Genomic DNA, 15,380 nt, shown 5'->3' on the forward strand with positions numbered 1-15,380 from the left:
CAGGTTGAAAAACAGTTTGGCCAGACACAAAGTGACTTTTAACCCCCACCAGCTCCCCCAGTCAAGACAGGAGAGAAATGTCCTTCTGGGAGCACCGTCAGCTCAGCATATTCACAGCAAGCCCCTGAAAATCCCTTTGACCCCAGCCACGAAGGCAAAGGCAGGCATTGCATTCAGCCCTCTAGGATTAGGTCACTGTATGTGGGCATGGGTGTTGCTCTTGGGAGCACTGAAATGGCACAGAACAGATCCCCAGCACCCCTGGATGCTCCAGGCTGGATCCTCCACCACCAGCTCACACTTGGGCACACGCCAGAGCCCAGCCCAAAGCTCCGACACCTCTCCCGCTGCAATAAAAGGGTGAAGGGATGGATGGAGAGGATAAATGTATCCACTTACCAACAGATCCGGAGGCTGCGATCACCGCTGCCTCCGAGAGGACCTCCACGATGCCCGCGCGCACAGTGGCTGCGCTCTTGCTATTGGCATCCAGGTGCCCCAGGAGCTGCTGGATCACAAGATGGGAGTGCTGCGGCTGGAAGGAGAACGCCAGCATCAGCACGGGTGCTGCATGCACGAGGTGACAGCCCCTTTCTGTAACCCACACGGCTACCGGGGACGAATCCTGCACACGTGCCCGGCTGCACCGAGTCCCTGCCCGGCTCTGAGACAGCTCTGGATGCAAAATGAGAGGAGGCACCTGGAGGAAGGCTGTTTTACATGACTGAGCAAGAGCTTGGAGCAATTTGCACAGGAAAAACGATCTAAAGAGCTGTACAGATCTAACGAAACGGTGACAATCCTGGGGATTTCAGGGAGAAGGGATTTGTTTTTTGCCAGGGTTTCCCAAACTCGTCTATACTTCAAAAGGGTCCTGCTGAGTTATTGTGACCTTATACCTCCAATAGCAGGATTTTATAAAATCTAGTAGCGCTGTAAAGGGTTTTAGGCAGTTTACAGGATTAAAAACAAGAAACGAGAGCAGAGGGCGGCGATCTGCTTTTCACTGTAAGAGTTCTCCAAGGAGACCTTGGCTGAGTCCAAAAGCGAAGCAAACTCCCAAGGGAGTGAAGTGGGGCAGCAGGTCTGGGACAGCCTCAGCGGAGTGGGAGCAGGGTGGGAAGGCAGCACCGTGCCCAAGAGCATGCAGGGACCCATGCAAAGGGAGTTTCATTGAGATCCACGTGGCAAAAGAAAGGATGGAGCTTTTCCCGTCACTTTGGGGTTTACCTAAACTGCACTTCCATGGCCCCCAGTGAGAAGGGAAGAGCCTGGCAGGGTCTGTCTCTGAGCATCCCCATGTCTAAGGACAGGGATGCTGCGCTGCCGTGACATCCGGTTTGCCCGGGGCATGTTTCACCCCAGACGGCCCCTCTCCTTTTCTGCAGGGACAAGGAACTTGGGTTGATTTACACAGCAGCGGCCCAGAAAGAGGCAGCTTTCCATCAGAGCCCAACTGCTTCCTTCGGAGCGTTTCACAGCATGCCGCTAGCTAGCCTCGTCTGATTCAGCAGGGCTTTGCTTTCCGCTGAAAGGGAGGGAATCGCTCCCGGGACTGAGACACAAGCTCCACATGCAGCACCCTAAAACACGCACGGCTGGCACACAGCCAGGCTAACTAACGTCTATCAGCCATTTCTCCGTATATCCGCGGGGCTCCCAGCCCACGCTGCCGTACACCTGGACTGTGCCGGTTTCCAGCCAGTTTTGGGGCACGCTTCGTGGCCGAGCTCATTGCGAGCGCTCGGACTCGGCACTGCCAGGATGCAGCAATGCGACGGCGGCTCTGACTCAGCCCAGCCGTGGAGGCAGACGCGGGTGCTCCCAAGCATGCATGAGCATCCCCAACCAGCGCTGCCGGCCAGAGTCCCGCCAGCTCCCCACCTGGATCGAGTACATGATGATCCTGAAGCAGCACGTGGCAAAGATCTTCGGCTCCCAGAGCGAGTGGTTATCCAGGTGGCTGGGGGAGAGGTGGAAAGAGAGGGGAAAGTAACTGTCGGTCCCCCAAACCCTACAGGGGTGCAAAGCAGCACCAAGCACCAGAGACAGCCAGAAGCAGCAGGGAGCAAATACTGCAGGCAAGGGCAGGGACATGAACTCCTCTCTGGGGTGACTTTTCTCAGCGACAGGTATCTAGCCCATGCCATCTTCCTCATTGCATCCAAAAATGAGAGCTCAGCCTGAAACCCAGTCCCCATCTCCAGTACTTTGCCGAGGGGAGCCAGAGGAGCTCATGCCTTCACCCCAGCTCTGGCCCACACTGGCTGTTTCCCCGTGCCTCAGTTTCCCTTGTGCCAAAAATGAGGGATGCACGACTTACATGAGGACGGGTTTGATGGCGTTCTTGATGTTGCCGTACGCCGCTCGGCCCAGCAGCTCCCGCAGACACCTCTCTGCCAGCTCCGTAGGACTCTCCTTCTCCTTCTCGGTGGCTTGCAGCGGGGAGGGGGAGCGGCTGTGAAAGCAGAGGAGGGCGATGAGAGCAGCACTGAGTGTGCGGCAGCAGCGGGGGAGAAGAGGCACAGAGCCCGGCCAGGGAAGGCTGGAGCAAAATGGTCCTGCCATCTGCCCATGCCTGCCGCTGCACAGGGCCGTGGGCTACCCTTCGCACAGCCCGCAGCCACCCCACAGCAGCCAAATATCAGATGGGGTAGCTCCATCCCAGCAGCGCCCAGTGATAATGCGCTGCTGGATTTGAGCCAGATCAGAGAGCAGCACGGGTGCACAGGGGAAGGGGACGTGCCAGGATGGCCTCGCCTGCAGTGCCAGGCTGTGCCAGGCAGCGGGGACAGCCCCCGTGTCCCTGGGACTGGGAGGACGATCACAGTGCTCAGTGCTGCGAGAGAAGGATCTCATCAGTGAGGACACAGGACATAACGTCCTCCCAGGGGGGACACAGCCTCCCGGGGGAGGAAGAGCAAAGCAGTCACGGCCCGGCACAAGTCACCCCGAACATGCACACCCCAGAGGAAATCCATCCCCTTTTTCCACACTCGAGCTGTTTGGCATCACACAAACACTGTGAATGCTTTTTCCACCTTGATGCTTCAGTTTACAAGAAAAAGGGAAAAGGCATCTGGCCAGAAGCCAACTTCCCAAGGCTGATACATCTCTCTCAACCTTCAAAAGGAAAACCCCAGGAGGAATTAACGCCTGCTTCTCTGCTCTGCGCTTCTCAGCTAAGCAACTCCCCTTCAAACACCCAGCTGGTGGGAAGCACGCAGCTGGCGGGGGGTTACGCTGGAAGAATGGAGGGACAGCGAGCAAAGCTGTATTTCAGTTCCTGAGATTCCTCTTGCCTGGCTTTAAATAACTGCTTAGGTAGCATTTAAGCAGAAATCCCTCACAGAGGTCAACCCACTTGAACAGGCAGCTCAGAGCCTTTGCAAATAGCGTGCCTTAACTGCAGGGACAGCGCAGAGAGCTCTCTGCTCCACCGGAGCCACGGTGCCCTGCAGTGACCAAGACAGCAATAACCTTCACGGCACCGGGTGACACGCAGAGCTCCTGCCACCTGCGGCATCCTTCGGTGAGGTACTCGCAGGGTTTCCCCTGTGGCCACTCGCTGCATTCTTCACGAGCTGCAGGCACAAATCAGCCTGCAACGCCTCTGCCCTGCAAAAACCTTGCCAAAAGCAGCCCCGGGGCCCTGAAGCCGCTGGCGGAGCAGGGGGGTGATGGCAGCAGCAAGCACTCACCTTTCGGCCTCCTCCACGTGCTGCAAGTTGAAGAGCAGCGAGGGCACGATTTTGTCCATGTGCTGCGGGTCCCAGATGTTGGCTTGGAGCTCGTCATTCACCGTCTTCCTCACCACCCCTTGCAGGCCTTTAATTCCAGACATCCGGATCCTGGGAAACAAATTTGACACCAAAATGCTACATATCTATATAGCATACGTTATTTTACATTTATATACACATATATAAACGGGTGAAACTGTGCAAGAAGTTGGAGAGAAGACACCGATATCTGCGCTGCTGGAAGGGTTCCTGCAGGCGATGCCCCAGTTCCCAGCTCCAGGCCTGGTATACCCCAGGGCAATCCTCCTGCCTCGCATCCGCGAGAGACGTGGCTTCCCGCAGCCTGACAGACGCGAGCGGGAAAGGCTCTGAACCAGCTAAAATCGTCCTGGCAGCAGCAGCCGGCTCCCATCCACCGTCTTTCCCGGGAGGCCCCCAGGCAAGCAGCAGCCACTCATCTCCCCGGCATGTGCTACCCGAGATGGAGAGGTGGCACCAGCAAGCCTGGCCTCTCCGAAGGATTGGTTTTGGAGCTGGGAGGTCTCCGCTCTCCAGCTGCGGCATGCGGGGAGGGTTTTCCCACCTCCCCCCTTCCCAGCAGCTGCAGAGCGGTGCTGTGCCCATGGGGATGCTGGGTGCTAGGGAAACTTAGGTGCTTTTTGACACCTATGTCCTTTCCGGGACCAAAGATCCTGACTCTGCTCCAGTCTACAATAAAGTCATCAATAAAAATCTCCCTACACAGCAGGATTCCCAGGTCTGAAACCAGCCCCTCAACACCCACTGCTAATGCCCAAGAAAGATAGCACGTGCTTCTCTGCAGAAATAAATGCATTAAATAACCTGCTCTGAGGTCTCCCTAACACATTTTGCAGATCTAATCAAGGCAATAATCTGACCAAGACACAATTCTTGAGGGAGGCGCATTGAGCAGGCCCCAGGAAAACAGCGTGCTCCTTTTTAATTACAGGAGCTGCCGAATTTCTCTCTTTCCAGTCTCCAATGCAATTTAGCCAGCGTCACCGGTGCCCTGAAGGTCAAGTGGAAATAATGAGCCTTCTGCATTATTTCCTTGTTAAGGAAAAAAAACCCACCTGTGAGTCTGCAGCGGTAAAAGGAGGCAAGCCTGGGCCTCAGAGACAAGCCTCTGCGAGAAGTGGCGAACCTCAGGGGTTCACCCCTCTGCAAGGCAACTAGTCCCTGGTACAGCAGCTCTGGGAACAGCACCGACACGATGTGCTGAAATGCTGCCTGACATCTGGGCTCTGCTTAAAACTTGTCTCTGGCAGCAGCGGCCTCCTGCCCAGAGCTTCCTGGCGAGAGCCACAGGCGCTACGCCATCGGTGCCTCACAGGGCCATTTCAAGCGCCGGGTCTTTTTAAATACACCACCGACAGGCCTGGCCTTGGCAGCAGTAAACAACATTAATCTGTCTGCTTTGGTCGTAATTAATCCCCCTGGGGTATATTTCCCATCACAGCAAAGCAAATCAGTCCTCGATGCTGTCTAGAGAGATGTAACCGCCTTTAAACGTGGAAAATAACAGACCACACGGCTGCAGGAGGCAGTTTTTGAGTGAACATTCATTCTGCTAAGAGTGGAGGGTCTCTTCCCATCGTTATCATCCTTTCTTTTGGGGCCAGGATCATTTCCTTGCCTCCCGCTCCAAGCTGCAGCTGTCTGCGGGCCACGGCCCTGGAGCAAAGGTGAGAAATACTTGAGGATGCACTGAGGCAGCCCTGCGATGGGCAGACTGCAGGTGGTACCTGCTCACATTTTTCCCCAAAGAAAAGAAGTTGGAAGCCCAAGGACATATTTGTTCCTCGTCCCGCCATCGGCCGTGGGCAGAGCAAGCCAATGCCTGAGCTCAGCTGGCCCTGCTCTCAGGACAGCAAATGCAAACCAACTTCTCTCACACACGTGTCATGCTGCATGCAACATCCCACACAGCAACAGAGGCTGGATATGTGCCGCGCTGTGTTTTCTAGGCTCCTGTTTCATCCTCCCATATAGTCAGCGGGGTTTAATGCTTGGAAAATAAGGGTGGGTAAAGAACAGCAGCCTGAACATGCCCAGCTCTGGGGAAATCACTGCGCATCTCCATCACAGCACAAAGCAGTCAATCCACGCACAGCCTGCATCCAACCTGTCCCCAAAAGCAGGGGCTTCTCCAGGGAAGGCAGAGGCTGGAGGCACAGGGAACGTGTTCGCAGAGCCAGCGGGGCCAGGGACACCTCGCTCGCGGCACTCACTTTGTCCGGATGTCCAGGTCGTCGTGGCTGGAGTGGCACATCTCACTGAAGCGGGAGACAAAGAAGTCGTAGCTGCGGTGATAAGATGGGGTGTCCTCTTCGATGTTGGCAAACTTCACGAACTGGGAGAGAAGAAAGAGGGGGTCAGCCCAGAGGGCATGACAACAAAAATATTCTTAAAATTCCTCTCCAAACCAGCAAATATTTGTGGGCTTCAGAAGTGTGACACAGGGCTCTTCACTACAGCAGCTCGGCGTGTGCTTGGGATGATGTGACGGTGTGCTTCCCCCGCCCCCAAACTTTATCTCCTGCAACCCTGCTTAGGTGATAATCACCAGGGGTGATTGTAATGGCTGCATCTGGCTCAAAGTGGATTCAGGAGACAGACAACACCACAATAGCCTAGGGCTATTGTGCAATGCGCCCACCGAAGAAACTAAAACCTGTGGTCGGCATGCAAATATGACTATGGGTCAATCATCTTATCCCCATAAATAGTGAGCAGCCCCAGAGCCCTTTGAGCTCTCCTGCACGGCAGCAGGCTGCACGCCAGGATCTCCCCTTGAGCAGGGACGCCTCTCAAGGTTACTCCTGGAGGCTGAGAGATTCCTTGCCGCAACAGATCCTCGGTAAGCGACTAATAGCATGCTAAACTGTGAAATCTTAGCTAAGCGATATAAAGGATTGATTGCACACGTATAATCCTTTAGACATAAACCGTTGACCAAGTCTGGGACTAGGAGCGGATCTAGCCGCACCTAGACTCCTCTCTCAGAAGTTTAGAAAGCAAGGGGATCTTTTCTGAACCTCATGACTCAACGGGAGGGTCTCCCTGACAGTCCTGTCTGACCCTGTCCTCTATGCAGTAAATAATCAAGGGTACCTTGCCATCGAATCTTGTTAAACCACTGTCGCACTGAACTTTGTTAACTCCCTATTCTGTATCAATAAACTCTATTTTCACTTCTCTCTTGCGAGTGAAGTGCACTCTCGCTCCATCCGCGACAGATGACAAGTCAGGCTCCCCAGCTGTAACCAGGACACGGGGTCCCCAAGTGGGAACGTGCCATCGTACTGTCCCACCGAGCTCCATCAGCACCCCGGCCTGGCTGCGGATGCTGCAAACCTCACCACAAGCCCCAGTGATCCCTGTAAAAGGCATTTAGAGGTGCAACGAGGCTCTGAGTTAGGGATCCCTAATACGCAGCACACACCAGTAACAGGAGATAAATTTGCTCCCAACTTCTTTCCATCCTCCCAGACAGCACAAAACCTGGCCAACATTTCCCAAACGCTGCTGCAGGGGTGAAAACAGCCTTGGAAATGCCAGCAGAGAAACCAACTGCAAGCAGGTTCTTAACCACATCCCAGATCTCGCCTGCAGCACCCGGCAGCACGAGGTCCCAGCGCTCCCTTACGGCACGGCCGTGCCAACAGGCGCGGAGCTTGCCAGAAATGCCAGCTGACCAACAGATCTGGCTTTTAAGCTTTCAGGGAGAGAATTAAGCAGGAAGAAAGGATAAACATGTTTTCAAGCTTTCCTCTGAATTCTGAAACTTATTCGTGAAAAGATGGGAACAAAGGGTCGGGCAGGAAGGGGGAAACTCAATGCATCCGGTCGTGCTGACAGGGGTAGCTTTAAAAAAGGAAAAATAAATAAAACCTCAATAGCACAAGAGCTGCCACAAAATCCAAGGCATCGGCTCCTGGCTGGAACATACAGAGCATTCAGCCTGTATCCACCCAACAGTGCCCAGTGCTGCAGATGGATGAGGTTTATCCTTGGCCTGGGACAAGCATCGTGCCACCAGGTCCCCATGCTTTATCTCCCCGCTGGGAGCAAGGGCATAAACAGCTGCTTGCCGAGATTTTAGGCAGAGAAATCTGCTGGCTGCTTTTGTGCTCCTGTGCTGCACCTGCTTCAGCACGCTGGGAAAGCTGAGGCCATTTGCATGGGCATGCGATGAAGGGAGAGAATGCTCCCTGTCCGAGCAATTCCCCGAACCACCCCAGCTGTTAACTGCTACCCAGCAACACCGGGAGAGCAACGATGCAGTGCTGATGCCGGTGCAGCCTCATCGCTTACGACAGCGTGGCACGAAGCTCTGCGGTCGCACCGAGCAATCCCACATCACTCGGGCAAGCTGTCCCGGGCCAAGGCATCAGGAGCGCTGGGTTCCTCCTCCAGCTGGGAGGACCTAACCTACCTCCAAGGGTTTACCTGTCCACCCGGCATTTCTTAAGGGTGCTCAGCACCCTCTGGAGATGCCATGCTGCACGGGAGCTCCTTCTTTACCCCAACCCTATCTGCAGGCTTTTCTCACTTCTTGCTTTCTGCATTTGCTGGCATCCAGCCCCACCAGGAAAGCGGCGGGCAAACAGCTCACTGGTGCCCCTCCACAGCTGGCAAAGCCAGCCTGCCCGTCCCAGCACATCACACCGGCGCCGATTAGGATGCACCCGCTGCGCCAGGCTATTAATAATGTCAGCTGCAAAGGCTGGCTCTGCGCAAGTGAAGGAGCCGGCTCAGCCCCACCAGGAACTGCTCCCAGGGTGCAGGGACCGGCTCCAACTGATAAACGGCTCTTACTCACCAGAAAAATGCAGGGCTGTTATATAAGAAACCTCTGTACCAGGCAGAGCACAAAGTAGTTTTTTTTTTTAAGCTCATGGCAACTCCACGTGCAACCGGAGGCGAGGGCAGGATGCAGAGCGAGGAACAGTAACAGGGCTCCCTGTGGCAGCTCCGGGAGAGCCGTCCCAAGCGTCCCGTGGCCAAGAAGCATTGTGAAATAAAGGAAGGAAACAGCTTCTCCGCAGCCAGTATCTGCAGGTATCAACCCCACGCCCACGCGGAGGACAGCAGCTCGTTCGGTGCCGTCAGGCAACCAAACAGGACCACCTCATCAGTGTTCCTTATTCTGAAGCTGTCGAGGCCCTGGAGATCACCAGCCCACCCAGCCGTGCCAGCGGTTCAGCTCCCTGCCCCGAGGGCAGCTTCCCCGGCCGGCCAGCAGGCACAGTGAGCCCTGCCCGCCTCTGTCCTCGGGGGACAGACATCCCCGCGCAGTGCCACTGTGCCCGGTGACACTGGATGCAGCACAGTGTTCACATCTGCCAACAGCTGGAGGCAGCTGCCCCCTCTGCATCCATTTTCAGCCTACAGCTTCCGGCAGGGCCAGAACTTATAAAAAGCAGCCAAGAACAGAGAAAAATCAGCCTCAAAGCCTCCTTGTCCTGTCAACGGGACATTTTTAGGACTCTGCTACTTGCTCAGACTATTGCATTTTTCCAAGACTTGGCTGCCCCGACAAGGGTGCTGTACCATGCGGCAATTACGGGAGATGCCCACCCCAGTCCCGCTGCCCAGTGGCAAAAAGCAGCACCAGGACACATGGAAATGACCCAGCGAGAGCTGGGCCGGCAGGAAAGGAGGCATCAAACCTTCAGGGAAAGCAACTTATTTTCACTAATAGGCACCGCATCCCAGCCGAAAAGCTGCTGTGCAGCTTCATGCCGTATTTCGACTGAGAAAACAGTTTAAAACAGTGAAATGCAACACTATTTCCGCTGTGGTTTGAAGGGGTGCAGGGCTGGGCAGCTTGGGGCTCCCGTGCTTGAAGCCGACAAGCTCCAGCTGAAACACGGCTGGGATGAGCAGGGAGCAAGCGCAGGGGAAATGCGAGGAGCGCGGCTGCCTTAGAGAAGCAAAACAACGGCTGGGAAGGGATAACACTGCCACCTATAAATACATCAGACATAAATACATCAGAAGAGGAACATCAAGGCGGGGGAAGAGCTGTTTAAATGAAAGATCAATGTTGGTTCGAGGAAAAATAAAATGGGAATGACATCGAGCTGGAAATTAGATGGTTCCTACCCAAAGCAGGGAGGTTGCCCAGCAGCCGCCTAACGAGGATGAGAAACCAAAGTGGATTTAAGCTACAGCTCCATATGTTCAGCCCGGGGATTATAGGATGGGGTTATAGCCATCACAGGACTCTGGATTTTCGCTGCCGCCTCCAGCGCTGCGGCCGTGGGGCCCGGCGGGCTGGTCCCTGGGATCAGCCCCTCCGCAGAGCAACACCTTGGCTCTGTGCGAGGAGGGAGACGTGTTTCAGGCGCGATTTCACACCGCGGAGAATGACTCACTTGGAGCAGGTTTCTATAAACAACCTCCTCCTGCCTTTGCCATCAGCTCCGTTATTGTGAAGATTGCTTGAGACAGCACCCTCTAATTAAGCACAAGCCTGAGGCGCATTCCTCATTAGCAGATATAGGAAGAAGTGTCTCATTATCATTACTCACTTTTCTATAAAAGCCCACAAGTTTTCTGTGCTATTTGCCCTCTGAATGCTGCCATGCTCGAGAAGGCAAAAAAAATCATCGCTAAACCATCATTCCTGATCTGGACTCCCCATTAAAACACCTGCTGCCGATTCCTGACTGCAGTGACAGCAGTGCTAAGGAAACACCTATCCATGATTCAGGACCATCTCTCCTCTCCGTGGGTGCCTGAACACAGGAGGTTTGATCTGCACAGGCAGGAAACACGGGGCAGGGCTCCGTCTTGCCGTGACCCAATGCCTCCTGCTCAAGGATGTCTGTGTTGGGGCCGGTTCGCTGAAGCCTCTGCGGTGAGGGCTGTCCCCTCCCCAGCTCCATGCCGGCAGCTCCTGTCGACGTTCAGCTCCATGCCACGTGCCGGTGGCCCCTCTGATGCAGTGCTCTGCTTGAGCACCATCCAAGGACCTGAGGAGTGTCCAGAGAGTGGCCACGGAGAGGGGGATGCTGGCTGAGTTAAACTCTAAACCCCGCCTCCACCCCAGGTCCCTCTGGACCCTGGGACAACCCCTATGCTTCCCAAACAGCTTGGGGGCTTGGGGAAGGGGATATCGGATGCGTTTGCAGGCAGGGCTGCACTGCAACATAGGGTGTTTTCTTAGCAAGAGACCCAGCTTCTTGCCACAGGGATGGATCCAGGCAGCTCCGGCACATCTCAAGAAGTTTGGACAGCAAGTGGCACCTCTGCGGTCTCCCATGGAGCTTAGGCCGCCCTTGGGCAGAGGGATGCAGGTGCTGCCTGGAGACCCTGCTCCTATTGCAAGGGGCTTTCTCAGGCAGCCCCTGCAGCATACCCAGGGCTTATGGTGGCATCGCCGCACTGAAATGCCACGGTAAGCTGTTGTCAGCAGTGGGTTTCAACAGAGGGATCGATCCTCCTGCTTCTTCAAGGGTTGTGGATTAATAGGTTTGCCGATGGGCAGCTCACATCACTTTCAGCTGGGAGCAATTAGCTGCGAGGGAGAACGGGGCATGAAAGGTCTCTGCTCAGCTGCCCATGCCTCAGCGGAGGCATTTACAACCCCACATCTGGGACGGTGCCGGCTCCTGGAGGAGAGAAGCATCACGGGACACAGTGCTACCCCATCCGGGAGGCGTCAGCAGAAACATTAATACCGTCCCTCTCCCCGTCATACACAGCAGAGAATTAAAGCTTAGGGCTGAGCTGTCTATGCATTTCCCAGGCACTTGAGAGAACATCTACCCAGTCCACAGGATGATCAGCTCCATCTAAACCCCCTCTTAAAAAGCAGCAAGGGCAGATGCTGCTTGTCCAAGCCAAGCTACTGGGCACTGGCAGAGCCCTCACAAGCCCAGGTGTCAGGTACACCCAGTGTCCCCAGTAAAAACCAGCAGAAAGGCTATGCACAAGTGGCTGCTAGCCAGGATTAGCAGTTTGGTTGCTGGGAGGACATCACCTTTGCTCATCCGTGCTTCTCTTTTCCCTTCATTTTATGTCTGTGACCGACACATCCCCAGTCCGGCTACACCACTTATTGCAAGCAGCAGCTCTGTTTAAGCCAGCCCTTTTCCAAGCACAAAGAGCTCCCAAAATCCATGGGGATCACCTCCTAAGTTGGTCTATTGTCTGAAACCGCTGACAGCCCGTGTCCTCAGGCTCGCTTAGGAAAAGATGAATTCAAGGGAGGGAAGGCATGGCAGCAGAGATCAGAGACCAGCAACTGGTCACAGACAGCAAACAGCAGGGACAGCACACGGGCGGCACAGCTGGGGTCTCAGAAACCTCACGCGTGGCAGGACACATGAGGGGACACCATAAATCCTCCCCTGCAGCCTCTCCCTGTCCTTTCCCACCAAGGTTTCCTGCCCTGGCACTGTGCGGAGATGTGGAGGTAACAGGCAGGGTGGAAAACCAAGGACAGGGTCAGCAGGGTGCTGCCACCCCCCACTGCACTCCTACTCACCGAGTTGGTGCCCAGGATCTGCAGGTTGGGCTTCTCCGACTCCAGCAGCTTTGCCACCATCTTCAGGAAGCTCTCCACAAAGAGGTTGATGCTCTGACAGTGGCAGGCCATGAGGAGCTGGTCCAGGGCCTCCATGGCAATGCACACGTACCTGGGAGCAGGCAGAGGCCAGGGTCACTCCCCGACAGCAGCACGGGCCCGCAGCCATCCCTCCTCCTTCCCTCTCCCAAGCCACCTGGTTGCCCACCAGCAAAATGCCAACCCCCTGCCCTGGCCAACCCAAGCAGAAAAATTTTACGGACAAAATACCCTTGGGATATTTTTAGATGGTGTTGGCTGCTCCCAGCATCTCTCCTCCTAGCAAAGACCCAGCTGCCGCAGGACCAAGGCTGCCAGCAACACCCTACATCTCCCCCAACACTGCTTGTGGGCTTCTCTTGCCCTGAACTGGTCTTTATATCCCGTGAGGGAGCGCTGGGCTTTGTACAGGGTGGGCTCAGTGTCAAACGCAGCCTTTCTCGCAGACCCAGCTGGTCCTGGCCAGGAAGGAGGGACAGGACGAGAATACAGAATTAGACTGATATGCTCCAGAAAATAAATACACAATAAAGCAACCCTGCAAAGCATATTCACATCACCCCAGAAGTTCCTGGGGCGAGCGGGGTTTCCTCCAGCAGTGCACAGACCAGGATCCAGCATTGCCCACACCAGGATTACCGTGGTCCCCATCCCTCCTCTGGGGATGGGGCTCAATCTTGGCTCTACGTGCTGAACGGGGACAGGGGAAGCCCAGAACATGGTTCAAATACAGCAGCAAGATGGGATGCACCCATGACAGGTCCTTGGGCCGTGCAAGGGGGCCTCCCTGAGCACAGCACACCCCTTCACCATCCCTCCCGACCAGGCTGAGCTCACCCACAAACCACCCTCTGGCAGCTGGCTTCGCTGCAAGCTGCTACGGCACATCTTCCAGGCTATTCATTAAACCAGTCCTGCGATGCTCCTGCCGCCTCTAAGAGGAAGCTGGAAGACCTCATGCCCAGCGATGAATCTCCATCGGGTGCCCGTTACGGAGGTGGCCAGATGTTTATATTGCACTTGCAGAATTTGCCAGGTGTTGCTTCGTGTTTCCAAGACAAATTGGACCAGTTGCACAGAGCGGCTCTGGCAAAACCTGTTTGCAGATAGTCCTGCGACGCTTTCTACACCAACGGCGTCTGGTTCATCACCAACGCAGTGGCTGGAGCCCCTGGATGGGCTGCTTGTGTGATGACCACACTGACCTCCAGTTGCTGGTCACCCACTGTGTGCATAAAGCCCAGCGAAGAAGCAAACCCCAGCCTCTGACCGCTCTGAGTGGACGTTTATTCCAGCCGGAGTTGCCCAAATACACAGAAAAAACCCAAATGGTGATCACACCGAGTCTCACAGCTCCAGCTCTTCTTGCAGGACCTCTGAGGTACCCAAACACCCGACACAGACTCGGTACCAGGACACTGGGAGTAAAACAAACTTTACAGCTCCTTACCACCTCCCTTTGGCTCCTGCTCTCCGTGCAGCTGTGAATCTTTGTACCACGGCAGCTCCCATCGAGCCCAGATCTCCTGCCACAGCCAAAAGCAGGAGGTGGCAACCCTCTGATATCGAGCATAATTTCTCCTTTAACCTCCATTTTTCGAGCCAGCTCCTTGCACGGCTAAATTCGCAGCCTGGGTGGCATGCAGCAGCCACCAGCTTGTGCTGCAAGAGGGAAACCCAAAAGCACCGAGCTTGCCAGTGGCGAGGTGGGCAGGAGCTGCCCACCCACTTGTGCCAGCCCTGCCTGCGCACTGAAGGGCAGCTGGGGAGGCAAACTGCCCTCTCGGGGAAAAGGAGGTGTCTGATAAACCCCGGACTTCCAGGTACCAGCTGGTAAAACACAGCAAGAGCGATCCCTTCTCCTGAGGCTCTAGAACTGTTGAATTCTGGCTCCGGTCTTGAGTAGCTTCTCTGGTGTCTTGTAGCATGGCTGAGCTCACACTGCAGCCTGTCCTTCAGATACCATTACTGCTCTTTCAGATACTGTGAAAATAAGCAGCCAACTATTTGTGGATCTGTGAGGCTCCAACCCATCTGTCAAACCAGGTTAAAACTGGCCCAGAGGGAAAAAACAGGTATGAAGAGGTGACCGACAACCAGCATGAAGCATCAAGCTCCTTTCTCATAGGAAAGAAGGCTGAAAACAACATTCTGTGCCCAGTATTATTGCAACAGCACGGCTTCTCTTTTGGGGACAACCAGACACAGGCCACCAAGAGGGAAAGGGGACACTTGTGGAGTTGTCACCTCCGCCCCACCCCAACCATCCTCTTATAGACGGTGGGTTGCATTGCTGCAAACTCAAACAAGAACACTTTATCCTTTTAGCAATAAAGGTAACAAAAAGATGACAGCCAGCAGGCCTGAAATCAAGGCTACCTTCACCTTACACGTAGGAGAGGCATCCACGGGCTCGGCTGCTCTTTCAAAGCCCGGCTGCGGCATCTGCAGCGGGGCAAGCCCTGCTGCTCCAGCCAACACCGACCTACAAACAAAAGGTTGATCCAAACCCATTCTAGGCATTTCAAAGTTACACTTTGAAAATTAGCTAGCGCTCCAACCCAATTACGTGCCTATATGCACAGGCGGCGGAGGAAGGAATATATTCCCCCCTCCACCCGCCGAGGCTTGTCATTAGATGTCAAAAATCTTTGAAAGCCTTTCTTTTCCCAACATAGCAAGCAGAGCCTGTTAACAGCCGCTTAACCACAGAACATCAGGCAGAGCTTTGAATGTCCTGTCACTCCCGATGACGGGTGATGCGGATGAGGCTTTGAAGGGTTTCCAACTTTAACACTTCTTAGGCAGGCTGCTGGCTTCTCTTCCCCCAGGATAAAAGACAGGCTGAAGTTTGCACCACGAAGCTGAGCCGTGTTTGTCTACCGTGGCTTTGTTCAGGAGACAACAAGAATCAATCCAGGAGCTATTTCAAAGGGAAGGAGCCCTCCCATGCTCCCCTGGTGTTTCTAATCAGGACAGGCAGCTATTTCCAGGCGGGCTCCGCTCTCCTTGCAGTAAACACAGCAAAGCTTTGCTGG

At 54.9% G+C, this 15,380-nt stretch overlaps 1 protein-coding gene across 5 annotated transcripts in view; it reads right to left on the bottom strand.

Moving 5' to 3' along the window:
• The window catches only part of EFR3B (EFR3 homolog B), a 49,201-nt gene that overhangs the window by 11,706 nt on the left and 22,115 nt on the right, over positions 1–15,380 (bottom strand). For all 5 annotated transcript variants that reach the window (XM_072858194.1, XM_072858196.1, XM_072858195.1 and 2 more), the window contains 6 exons: positions 12,265–12,415; positions 5,996–6,117; positions 3,702–3,851; positions 2,324–2,458; positions 1,885–1,963; positions 400–535 (listed from right to left, as the gene is read on the bottom strand). In XM_072858194.1, the coding sequence (XP_072714295.1) occupies positions 400–535; positions 1,885–1,963; positions 2,324–2,458; positions 3,702–3,851; positions 5,996–6,117; positions 12,265–12,415 (773 nt within the window). The remainder of the gene's footprint in view (positions 1–399; positions 536–1,884; positions 1,964–2,323; positions 2,459–3,701; positions 3,852–5,995; positions 6,118–12,264; positions 12,416–15,380) is intronic.

This window comes from Ciconia boyciana, chromosome 3 (assembly GCF_034638445.1).
Source record: "Ciconia boyciana chromosome 3, ASM3463844v1, whole genome shotgun sequence".
Taxonomy (NCBI): Eukaryota; Metazoa; Chordata; class Aves; order Ciconiiformes; family Ciconiidae; genus Ciconia; species Ciconia boyciana.